Here is a 13089-nt window from a genome sequence, read left to right on the forward strand (position 1 = left end):
ATGCCTAAGACGCTGTGTCCCCAGTGGAGAGAGCAGTTTGATCTGCACCTGTATGAGGAGACAGGAGGAATGCTGGAAATTGCAGTCTGGGACAAAGACACAGGACGCAGGGATGACTTCATAGGACGGTAAGTCTGTTTGTGTATGTACACTATTAGTCAAAAGTTTGGACACACCTACTCATTCAAGGGTTTTTCTTTATTTTTACTATTTCTTACATTATAGAATAATAGTGAAGACATCAAAACTATGAAATAACACATATGGAATCATGTAGTAACCAAGAAAGTGTTAAACAAACCAAATATATTTTATATTTGAGTTTCTTCAAAGTAGCCACCATTGCCTTGATGACAGCTTTGCACACTCTTGGCATTCTCTCAACCAGCTTCATGTGGTAGTCACCTGGAATGCATTTCAATTAACAGGTGTGCCTTCTTAAAAGTTAATTTGTGGAATTTCTTTCCTTCTTAATGCATTTGAGCCAATCAGTTGTGTTGTGACAAGAAGATAGCCCTATTTGGTAAAAGACCAAGTCCATATTATGGCAAGAACAGCTCAAATAAGCAAAGAGAAACGACAGTCCTTCATTACTTTTAAGACAAGAACTTTGAAAGTTTCTTCAAGTGGAGTCACAAAAACCATCAAGCGCTATGATGAAACTGGCTCTCATGGGGACCTCCACAGGAATGGAAGACCCAGAGTTACCTCTGCTGCAGAGGATAAGTTCATTAGAGTTACCAGCCTCAGAAATCGCAGCCCAAATAAATGCTTCACAGAGTTAAAAGTAACAGACACATCTCAACATCAACTGTTCAGAGGGTACTGTGTGAATCAGGCCTTCATGGTTGAATTGCTGCAAAGAAACCACTACTAAAGGACACCAATAAGAAGAAGAGACCTGCTTGGGCCAAGAAACACGAGCGATGGACATTAGACCGGTGGAAATTTGTCCTTTGGTCTGGAGCCAAATTTGAGATTTTTGGTTCCAACCGCTGTGTCTTTGTGAGACGCGGTGTGGGTGAACGGATGATCTCCGCATGTGTAGTTCCCACCGTAAAGCATGGAGGAGGAGGTGTTATGGTGTGGGGGTGCTTTGCTGGTGACACTGTCTGTGATTTATTTAGAATTCAAGGCACACAACCAGCATGGCTACCACAGCATTCTGCAGCACTACGCCATCCCATCTGGTTTGGGCTTAGTGGGACTATCATTTGTTTTTCAACAGGTAATGACCCAACACACCTCCAGGCTGTGTAAGGGCTATTTTACCAAGAAGGAGATTGATGGAGTACTGCATCAGATGACCTGGCCTCCACAATCCCCCGGCCTCAACCCAATTGAGATGGTTTGGGATGAGTCGGACAGCAGAGTGAAGGAAAAGCAGCCAACAAGTGCTCAGCATATGTGGGAACTCCTTCAAGACTGTTGGAAAAGCATTCCAGGTGAAGCTGGTTGAGAGAATGCCAAGAGTGTGCAAAGCTGTCATCAAGGCAAAGGGTGGCTACTTTGAAGAATCTCAAATAAAAATTATTTTTTGGTTACTACATGATTCCATATGTGTTATTTCATAGTTTTTAATGTATTCACTATTATTCTACAATGTAGAAAATAGTAAAAAATAAAGAAAAACCCTTGAATGAGTAGGTGTGTCCAAACGTTTGACTGGTTCTGTATGTGTGTGTGTGTGTGTGTGTGTGTGTTTTTTCTATCTGCATTTCGTCCCCACTGAGTTTGTGTGTTTGTGTATTTTACTGTGTGTGTGTTTATGTGTGTGTGTGTTTATTTAACTGTGTGTGTGTGTGTGTGTGTGTGTGTGTGTGTGTGTGTGACTCTTTCAGCTGTACATTAGACCTGTCCACCCTGGCTAAGGAACACACCCATCGGTTAGAGCTGGCGTTGGAGGAGTCCCGGGGCTTTTTGGTGCTGCTGGTCACTCTGACAGCCTCCTTACACGTCTCCATCGCCGACCTGTCACTCACCCCGCTCGACGACCCCGTTGAACGCAGAGAGATCATGGGCCGATATGTGAGTAACATTGTAGTAAAAGGGAGTACAACTTAGTCTATCCACCATTATGTTTGCCAACCTGGAAGTTGCTAAAACTCAGAGATGACATCCATTTAATAAATAGGATTTGGTTAAGTTTACAGGTCGCTAAGGGAAAAGGTGGTGTAGTGGTTGTAACCTAAAGTCTCTAGTAGTACCTCTATTTGACCAGAGGGGTGCGCAGTAGGACAGATCTCACACACAATGCTCATACTCTCACACCACTCTCGCTCCAAAAAAAGGCTGGTTAGAATTAATATTCTCTCTCTATCTCTCTCCCAGGGCATGTTCCGGACCCTGTCTAACCTGAAAGATGTGGGGATAGTTCAGGTCAAGGTGATGAGAGCTGAGGGCCTCATGGCTGCCGATGTCACAGGTAAGGTGTGTGTGTGTGTGGACATGTTTAACTGTGTGTGTGTGTGTGTGTGTGTGTGCATGTGTTTATAGTATAACTGCCTGCATCTCTGTGTAGGTAAGAGTGATCCTTTCTGTGTTTTGGAGCTGAATAACGACCGGTTACAAACACACACCGTCTACAAGAACCTCAACCCGGAATGGAACAAAGTCTTCACCTTGTAAGTGTCGACTTCTTTCTATCCCTCTATCTCTCCCTTTTTCCATCCATCTATTTACAGTATATCGATCTATCTCTTCCTCTTTTTTCCTCCTTTATATACACTACCGTTCAAAAGTTTGGGGTCACTTAGCAATGTCCTTGTTTTCGAAAGAAAAGCAATTTTTGGTCCATTAAAATAACATCAAATTGATCAGAAATACAGTTAATGTTGTAAATGGCTATTGTAGCTGGAAACGGCTGATTTTTAATGGAATATCTACATAGGCGTACAGAGGCCCATTATCAGCAACCATTAGTTCTGTGTTCCAATAGCACATTGTGTTTGCTAATCCAAGTTTATCATCTTAAAAGGCTAATTGATCATTAGAAAATCCTTTTGCAATTATGTTAGCACAGCTGGTAGCGTGGTCCTCTGTAGCTCAGCTGGTAGAGCACGGCGCTTGTAACGCCAAGGTAGTGGGTTCGATCCCCGGGACCACCCATACACAAAAATGTATGCACGCACGACTGTAAGTCGCTTTGGATAAAAGCGTCTGCTAAATGGCATATTATTATTATTATTATTATAGCTGAAAACTGTTGTGCTGATTAAAGAAGCAATAAAACTGGCCTTCTTGAGACTAGTTGAGTGTCTGGAGCATCAGCAATTGTGGGTTCGATTACAGGCTCAAAATGGCCAGAAACAAATAACTTTCTTCTGAAACTCGTCAGTCTATTCTAGTTCTAAGAAATGAAGGCTATTCCATACCTCTCCTCTCTTTCATCAATATATCCATCCCTCTTTTTATCCTTTGCTCTATTCCTTTCCACTTTGCCCCTCTCCACCCCAATACAGACTTTTGTCAGTAACAGCCTCCTCTCTGTTTTTTTTCACTCCCTCCCTCCCTCCCTCTCCTCTCTCCTTCCCCCTCCTTCCCTCCCCCTTCCTTCCCCCCTCCTCTCTCCCTCCCTCTCCTCCCCTCCTATTGCTCCCTCTCTCTCTTTCTCTCTCTCTCTCCCCCGTCCTCCTCTCCTCCTCCCTCTCTCGCTCTCTCAGTAATGTGAAGGACATTCACTCTGTGTTGGAGGTGACAGTGTTTGATGAAGACCGAGACAGGAGCGCTGACTTCTTGGGCAAAGTGGCCATCCCACTGTTAAATGTGAGTATGTGTGTGCGCGTGCGTGTGCATGTGTTCTACTGCACAACTCCAGCACGGATATCTTTCTTAGGAATACAAATAAACACACATAGCCTGCTCTCACCCTCTTTCACAATCCCTCCCTCCCTCCCCTTCCTCTCTCGCACAGATCCAGAATGGAGAACAGAAGGGTTATGTATTGAAGAATAAGGAGATGACTGGACCAACTAAAGGACTCATCTACCTAGAGTCTGACGTCATCTATAGCACTGTGAGTTTCCTCCTCTACTCCTCTAATCTTTTCTCCCTTCCGTTACTTCCTCTCACCTGACATTTTCCTTTCACTCCTTTGGGTTGTGATTCATGTTGTCCTCAGGTGAAGGCAGGCTTGAGAACGATAGTTCCACCAGAGCAGAAGTACATCGAGGAAGAACCCAAAGTGTCTAAACATGTAAGTGTGTGTGTGTGTGTGTGTGTTACGGCCGGTGATGATGATGATGATGATGATGAAGACCCTGTGTTTTGTCTTTTATCTAGTTGCTCCAACAGAACTTTAACCGAGTGAAGAGGTGCGTCATGTTCCTGATAAACATTGGTACCTTCATTAACAGCTGCTTCGAGTGGGAGTCACCTCAGAGGAGCATCAGTGCCTTCCTGGTAGGAAACACACACACACAGACACACACTTTGATATTAAGGTCTATGGGCCTCGTCCAATTAAAGTAATAAACTCTCTCTCTCTCTCCCTCTCAGTTCTTTGTGGTAGTAGTGTGGAACTTTGAGCTCTACATGGTGCCTGGGGCTCTGCTGCTGCTGTTGACGTGGAACTACTTCATGACTGCAAGCAGGGAGCCAGGAGACATGGTGAGTGCTGTGTTTCTGTCTATAATGTTATCGTTTCTCTCTGTGTATAATGTCTCTCTCCATAATGTCTCTCTCCTCCCTGTCCTGGCAATGTGCCCTACAACAGGCAGTGGAGGCCAAGTTTGAGTGGGAGGAGGAGGAAGAGGAGAAAGATGATAAGGTAACATTTGACCTTCTCTTTAACCTTGTGTGCAACTGATGGAAAAACATTATTGTAAAAATAAACACTTGATTTTGTATTTTGTTGTTAGAAGCAACCTTTTCTGTCTCCGTAACATTTGCGTGCGTGTGTGTCCTGGCAGGATTCGGAGCGTAAGGGCTTCATGGATAAGCTGTATGCCCTCCAGGACGTGTGTGTCAGCGTACAGAGTGCCTTGGATGACGTGGCCTCCTATGGAGAGAGGATAAAGAAGTGAGGGAGGCTGTGTGTGGGTTTGTGTATCAACTTTAGACAGCTACAGTTTGTGTGTGCGTGTGTGTTCACTAACATCTCTGTCTCTCTCCACAGTGCATTTAACTGGACAGTGCCTTTCCTGAGTTGGCTGGCCATCTCGGTTCTGTGTGTGGCTACAGCCCTTCTCTACCTCATCCCTCTGCGATACCTCGTACTCGCCTGGGGTGAGTGTGGATGTGCGTTTGTCTCCCGCTCCTTGTGTGTCTCCTGTCTACAGACCCCAAACTGAAGATGGAGGCTTGCCTCAAGGAGGGGGGTAGCTAGTCAGCTCCTGCAGTTCTGACCATTACGTCCCGATCATCTTCTCTAACCTGTTCTGACCTGTTTCTTTCCCTCCACTCTCTCAGGTGTGAATAAGTTTACTAAGAAGCTGAGGAATCCGTACCTGATCGAAAACAATGAGGTGCTAGACTTCCTCTCTAGAGTCCCCTCAGACGTACAAGTGGTAGGTGCTGCTCGTGTGTGTGTGTGTGTGTGTGTGTGTATGTGGGTGTGGGTGTGCGTGTCTAACTCTGACTGTGTATTTGATAGATGCAGTATCGGGAGCTGAAGTTCGATCCAGGACAGAGCCCCAGCAAACGAAAGAAGACCAACCCTGGCTAGACACACACACACACACACACACACACACACACACACACACACACACACACACACACACACACACACACACACACTGGACTTTCTGTCTCTGAGGGATATTCAATACTCCCATACTTTGTAAATAGGGTATGCAACTGTAAACATTGTAAAAACAAATAGTAGCGATTTTTTTAATATTATGAATATCATTATGATTAAGACTAGTGGTAGTTTAATTTTTTGTGTTTTAGATGTTGTGGAAGTCACAGCACAAAGAGAACACACAGTGTATGTTTTACTCCTGTTCTTTGTTTGGTCACAAAATAACTTTATAAAACGGGTCCAAACATTTCTGGATTTTTAAAATGGAAAGACTCTCCCTTCTGGAGACGCGTGTGCTTTTCTCCGACTAGATACCTGGATACCTGTACAAGATTAGCACAGGGACACCCTAGCCTCCAGGACTAAGTTGGCAGTTATAATAACAAAGGACTGAGTTTTTAATATGTATGTACTGTATGTGTATAATGAAGAGTATGTATTTATATCAAAGAGCATGTACGTATGTACTGTGTATGTTTGTCAAATCAAATCAATTTTTTTATTGGTCGCATACACATACTGTATTTAGCAGATGTTATTGCGGGTGTAGTGAAATGCTTGTATAACACAATATATTTTTTTTATATGCTGCAAAGGTGCTTAGGAGCTAGAAGTGGAGCTGCCAGGTCTATCGACACCATCTTGGCCCTAATCTGAATCTCTGCAAGTTTGTTTTAATGTACAGAGAGCAGAGAGTCTTCTTGTAGAACTCTTCTGTTTCTTTGGTCCAGACACATTTTTTAAATGAGCATCTGCCATTATCGAGGGTGACTGAAGTTGGACTGCTAGAAGAATCATCTAGGAAGACAATGCATTCTAGTTTTAGAATGCTAAAGATTATTTTACAATCCAACCATGTTTTTTGTATCAGTGTCTCGCATGAATCTGAACCTGTGAGTAAGTGTGTTTATGTATGTAATATATGTAGTGCATATTCAGTGTGGCTGTTGCATGAGTGTGTGTCGCATCCTGAAGTCGGTACAAAGGCTTGTTGATAGTGTATTCGCATTTATCCCAAGAACAGTGTTTCTCTTTCACATCAACTCCATCAAAGGTTTCTACCTGGTTACCTGATCGGGGTTTTACCTGTGATGTGTGTGTTTATAAACATTCATTGGCTGATCAGGTGTTGAATGTGAACCGACAGTGTGCTCTTATCTGAGAACACGTTCATAAAAGGTTTATGACCACAGGTTTACCTTAGAGGGAGGTCACTGCACATGAGCTCTGGGTCGGCTGAAGCCAAAATCATGAGATCATTCTCTGATAATGTTGGTTAATGTAAAATACATTTGTAATGTTTTATTTTCTGTCTCTGTCTGCATAAACCATGTTCATAAAAGATTGTTGTACCACTGTGACTGTTAATGCTTGATGCTGAAGGAATTCTGTATGGTCTGCCTGATACAGTATATAAAGACCATGTAACTGGAGAAACATAATTTGTATAGAGAGTCTTACTGTGGGTGTGCTCAGAGGCGGAAGCATCGTGGGAAAAATTCCCACTATGGGGCGTCGCTTTGTGCTCAGAGCCATAATCTAAATATATGGCTCTAGGTGTGCTGTTCTCTCTGCTTCATCAACCACGTTTCCATCCACAGTTTTTATTTTATTTTATTATTTTGTTTTACTTTTTACCCCTTTTTCTCCCCAATTTCATGATATCCAATTGGTAGTTACAGTTTTTATGCTAGTAAAGTCATATCGTATAAAAAAAAATCACGACAGCTGTGATGGAAACAGGATGTTTCGGTACAATTTTATAAATGCCAAGAGATCATGTGTTCGTTCGACATGGTGGGATCTTTTTGTGTTGGTAAAGTGAATCATTGAAGAAATGGCAATGGAAACGCCTTTATGCGCAAATATTGATATAACAACCATCATATTGAAGTAAACTTGGAGTCACGCGATGACATGGTGTGTTGTCCTCCCACTACGACTTGGGAGACCATGCAGTTTATTAGGCTACAGATTAAATAAATTATGATGAACTGCTGAGGGGAGGACGGCTCATAATAATGGCTGGAACGTAGTGAATGGAATGGCATCAAACACATGGAAACCACGTGTTTGATGTATTTGATATCGTTCCACTTATTCCGCTCCAGCCATTCCCATGAGCCCGTACTCCCCAATTAAGGTGCCACCAACCTCCTGAGACTTCACAGGGTGGTGAAAGTGCACTGCGATCTTGATGCTCCTTTCCAATAAATATCGAGGGTCTTATTCTGGTGACATGATGATCGATGCTTTACTGCCATCTGATAAATACAAATATTCTCGCTCTTATCCATAATAATCTCATCATGTAGACTAACCTACCCCCACAGCTACCTACACTGTATCTGTGAGCTGTTGGCTAGAGCAGGGTTTCCCAAACTCGATCCTGGGGTCCCTCTTGGGTGTACGTTTTGTTTTTTGCCGCAGCACTACACAGCTGATTAATATAATTCAAGTTTGATGATGAGTTGGTTATTTGAATCAGATGTGTAGTGCCAGGGTAAAAAACCAAAACATGCACCCAAAACACGCAAACACATTTAGATTTTTATCAGGTACATGAAAACTTAAGCAGAAAAAGGAAATGTTGTGTTGACTACGTCATCACGCAATGATTTTTATCTGCAACAAGTCCGATTAGTGGAAACACACCATTGGTTGGAAAATCTGCATGTGCTTTATACATCTTTTTTTATATTCGCATGAAAATGAATCGCCAATTGAATGGAAACCTAGCTATACACACAGAAACATGTGTTCTAAATAGTACCAGATACGGGATCTTTGGCTTGTAACAATAGCAGAACCCTTTTTTGAAGGTTCAATAAAGAACCATGCTCATAAGGTTCTAAATGGAACCTGTATGGTGTATATAAAGAACCCTTTCCTAAGGTTCTATTGTATAAAAAAACATTAAAAAAGGTTCTATATAGCACCAAAAAGGTTTCCGCTATGGTTACAACCTTTTGGGGGGTTATTTAGAACCCCTTTTTTCTTTCTCAATCTGAAAGGTTCTTTGTAGATCCTTTTGAAGAACCACAGGGTTTTTTATTCTGGTCAGACATATTATATTGTTACAATTCCAAAGGTGTTATTTTGTTGATTGACAAGTTGAATCAAGTGAATTACCTCTGGAACAGCTGTGGGTCCCTGAGGAGAGAATTGAGAACCACTGACTGATTTAGTCAACCGTTCTCAATTGACACAAGGCACTGTCAATGGCCATAGTCATATACTAGGTAATGGTATAACATAACACATTAGATGAACTGGAATGACACTCACTCACAGTTGAAGAAAAAGAGCTGTCCGCAAACTACGGCCCAAAATATTCGAATGAGCCGCCTCCCCTACATTTGTATTATTACTAAAAGAGCAAAGAACTCTTTTGTAAATTGTAAAGAACCGTTGAAGAGCTCAAAGGGTTCTTTGAGTCATTATGGTTCCATATAGAACCATCACCCTTCCCAAAGAACCCTTGAGGAACCCTCATTTTTAGTGTGTATAATCAGAATCCCCACATAATCATAAAGGTTGGTGATAAGAAGGGGTATATGAGTATTTACCAGCACAAAGTGATCAGTTTATACTGCCCTACCAAGCAAAAGAGCAGTAACTGCTCATAGAGTGAAACTGAGAAAAATGACTTCACTTTTTTTTTTTTTTCATTGTAGGCAGATCATTGGAGATGTGGTTATCTGTTGTCTTACTATGAGGTTATTTTTATTCATATTGACTCTGACCTCTGACATGACCTTTGACCCTAGACGGCAGTTCCGTTTCCATTACGATTTGTTTTTTCACAAACTTGTGTTAATATATATATATTTGTATTAGACTGTCAGTGTCATATAGTTTGATACTTGTATCAGCGAAGAACAATAAATAATACCCAGGTAAACCGTAGTAACTGCAGCCCAAAGCTCAGTGAAACCAAGGTAAAAGGCAATAACTGACGTGAGTAATGGCAGTTACTGCTTTAATCCTTGGTTTCACTGTAACTTTTTGCAGTTACTGTCACACCAGCTTTCGCTTTGGCTCCCCCTCCTGTCCAGCTCAGGCGTTCGGCGTCGCCGGCCTTCTAGCTGCTGCCGAACCTACTGCTGGCAAACGCCCTTCACTCATCAACCCCGGACTTGTCCCGTCATCATTACACACACCTGGTTCCAATCCTCACTCTATCACTGTATATATACTCCCTCTGCCATTTGTCTTTGTCGGTCATTGTATATGTTACTTGTTTTCCTGAGAGGAATCTCGCCTACTATTTCCTGAGTACTTTAGATTTTGCACTTTGGGTTCGCCCTGTGCCTTTTGTTTATGAAGAGATATTCTGAGCACAACAGCGTTTGGGTTTCATCCCGCTTTGATCTATGGTGCTTAAATAAATTTAAACCTGCGACTGCCTCCTGCCTACTCCTCTCTGCACCTGTGACAGAATGACCGACCCAAGAAAACAGGAAGCAGCAGGACATCCCGACCTCTCCGCTGTAGGAGCAAAGCTCCTCCACCACGACTCGTGCCTGGAGCGCCTCGGGACTGCCATGGACGAGGTGCTCCGGGCCGTACGCCAACTGCAGGCTACACCACCACCTTCCCAGCTCCCTGCGGTCGTACCAGCCACCCCACCACCATCTACCTGGTCCGATCAGCAACGTCCACCTGCCCCTCCCGGAGCAGTTTGACGGCACCCCAGCTCACTGAAGGGGGTTTCTCCTGCAGTGTGACCTCCACCTTGCCTGTCATGCCGGGACCGCCTCTGAGAGGGACAAGGTGGCCTTGGTGATCTCGGTGCTGACAGGCTGGGCTCTGGAGTGGGCGCATGCCGTCTGGGAGAGGGACGGTCCAGAAGTGCAGTCCTATGAGCGCTTCACCCAACTCTTCCGTGCCATCTCCTACCACCCAACAGAGGGCCAAGAGGGAGGTGACCGTACTCCTCCGTCTACGCCAGAGGTCCAGGACAGCGTTGGAGTACGCTCTGGATTTCCGGACGGCGGCTGCGTCCACTGGCTGGGACGACCAGGCCCTGTTGATGGTTTCCCGCAGCAGGCTACAGGAGGACGTCCAGACCGAGCTCATCGCCATGGCCATCAGCCTGGATAATCTCCTGCATGCCTGTCGTCACCCATCCCGGGGGATCGGGTCTCTCCAAGGAATCTCCAGCGAGACTGAGCCCATGGAGGTGGGCACGACGCACCTCCCCCCTGCGGAAACTCAACGCTGCCGTCAACAGGGTCTCTGCTCCTACTGCGGGGAGTCGGACCACCCCTGGAACACCTGTCCCAGAAGGAAAACCAGGCACAGAAGCAACAGGCCGAGGAGCGCTCCTGCACCTTCCCAGGTAGGCGTGGACGTGCCTTGCTCCTCTCTGTCCACCCAGCCCGTCCTCCTCCCTGTCACCTTCCCTGACTATCCTGGTCCCCCACTGAGTCCTGCCCTAGTGGACTCTGGTGCTGGGAATTTCCTAGACCGGTCAGTGGCCTCATCATTACGCATTCCTCTAGTCCCTTCACAACCCCCTATCCCAGTCCATTCCCTAGACAACCGCCCCCTAGGAACAGGACTGGTGCGCCAGACCACGATTCCCATTTCCCTCACAGTTAATCACAACCACCATGAACGCATCACTTTCCTCATCTTAGACTCTCCTGCACACCCCATAGTTTTAGGTGTCCCCTGGCTACAGTTGCATAACCCCTGTCTCCTCGCCTGGGCACACACAGCACCTGTGTCGGGGCACCCGGGTATAGCCCGTACTATCAACTGTCTCTCCGCCAAGTACTGGTGGCCCATCTTGGCCCGGGACGTCCAGGTTTACATCTCTGCCAGCTCCACCTAGACACCTCCCCTATGGCAAACTCCACCTGCTGCCAGTTCCACAACAACCCTGGTCCCATCTCTCCATGGACATTGTCACAGACCTTCCCCCTCGGAGGGGCACACCACCATCCTGGTCGTTGTGGACCGGTTTTCCAAAGCCTGTCGTTTGATTCCTCTGCCTGGTCTCCCTACGGCCCTGCAGGCCGCGGAGGCTCTCTTCTCTCACATCTTCTGGCACTACGGGATCCCGGAGGACATCGTGTCTGACCGTGGTCCTCAGTTCACCTCCCGTGTCTGGAAGGCCTTCATGGAACAACTGGGGGTCACGGTCAGCCTCACCTCCGGGTACCGTCCCCAAACTAATGAGCAGGTGGAAAGGGTAAATCAGGAACTGGGTAGGTACCTTCGTAGTTACTGTCAGGACCGGCCGAGGGAGTGGGCTGCATTTCTGCACAAAACTCTGTCACTCCTACCCCATCCTCACTCCCTTTCAGTGTGTTCTAGGCTATAAGCCGGCCCTGGCACCGGAGTCAGATCGAGGCTCCTGCGATGGACGATTGGTTCCGGCGCGCCGAGGAGGTATGGAACACAGCACACATCCGTCTCCAGCGCGTCGTCCTCCGGCGTCATTACACACACCTTGTTCCATTCCTCACTCTATCACTGTATGTATACTCCCTCTGCCATTTGTCTTTGTCGTCATTGTATATGTTACTTGTTTTCCTGAGAGGAATCTCTCCTATTTCCTGAGTACTTTATATTTCACCCTGTGCCTTTTGTTTATGAAGAGATATTTTGAGCACAACAGCATTTGGGTTTCGACCCACTTTGATCTATGGTGCTTAAATTCAGTAGTTCTGAACCTGCGACTGCCTCCTGCCTACTCCTCTCTGCACCTGTGACAGTTACTGCAAACATGACCCATATTTTCTCCATAACACAACACAATGGAGGAAGGATATATGTCCACATGAAAAAGCATGTATTTAATGTATAAAAAATGTCAACTTATTTTTGACCAAATGTGCAGTTACTGCTCTTTTGCTTTTTAGGGCAGTATAATATACAGTCCTAAAGGGTATTTTTTAAAATCTAGGTAAGTATTCCCAGAATAGTTTTGCTGCTCATACAGTGGGGAGAACAAGTATTTGATACACTGCCGATTTTGCAGGTTTTCCTACTTACAAAACATGTAGAGGTCTGTAATTCTTATCATAGGTACACTTCAACTGTGAGAGACGGAATCTAAAACAAAAATCCAGAAAATCACATTGTATGATTTTTAAGTAATTAATTTGCATTTTATTGCATGACATAAGTATTTGATACATAAGAAAAGCAGAACTTTTCCTGTAGGTCTTGACCAGGTTTGCACACACTGCAGCAGGGATTTTGGCCCACTCCTCCATACAGACCTTCTCCAGATCCTTCAGGTTTCGGGGCTGTCGCTGGGCAATACAGACTTTCAGCTCCCTCCAAAGATTTTCTATTGGGTTCAGGTCTGGAGACTGGCTAGGCCA

The 13089-nt window shown here is 45.0% G+C and overlaps 1 protein-coding gene across 1 annotated transcript in view; it reads left to right on the top strand.

Annotated features, from left to right (window-relative positions):
• Window positions 1-7180, top strand: part of LOC311099402 (multiple C2 and transmembrane domain-containing protein 1-like) — a 50895-nt gene extending 43715 nt beyond the window's left edge. Inside the window, exons 4-17 of the mRNA XM_084140100.1 lie at window positions 1-128; window positions 1842-2028; window positions 2332-2425; window positions 2522-2624; window positions 3663-3765; window positions 3914-4015; window positions 4121-4195; window positions 4282-4401; window positions 4498-4608; window positions 4715-4768; window positions 4911-5020; window positions 5117-5226; window positions 5410-5507; window positions 5594-7180. Of these exons, the coding sequence (XP_083996226.1) occupies window positions 1-128; window positions 1842-2028; window positions 2332-2425; window positions 2522-2624; window positions 3663-3765; window positions 3914-4015; window positions 4121-4195; window positions 4282-4401; window positions 4498-4608; window positions 4715-4768; window positions 4911-5020; window positions 5117-5226; window positions 5410-5507; window positions 5594-5665 (1467 nt within the window). The 3' untranslated portion in view covers window positions 5666-7180. The remainder of the gene's footprint in view (window positions 129-1841; window positions 2029-2331; window positions 2426-2521; window positions 2625-3662; window positions 3766-3913; window positions 4016-4120; window positions 4196-4281; window positions 4402-4497; window positions 4609-4714; window positions 4769-4910; window positions 5021-5116; window positions 5227-5409; window positions 5508-5593) is intronic.
• The last annotated feature ends 5909 nt before the right edge of the window (window positions 7181-13089 follow it).

The sequence above is a fragment of the Coregonus lavaretus genome (assembly GCF_964263955.1).
Source record: "Coregonus lavaretus genome assembly, chromosome: 24".
In the NCBI taxonomy this organism is placed as follows: Eukaryota; Metazoa; Chordata; class Actinopteri; order Salmoniformes; family Salmonidae; genus Coregonus; species Coregonus lavaretus.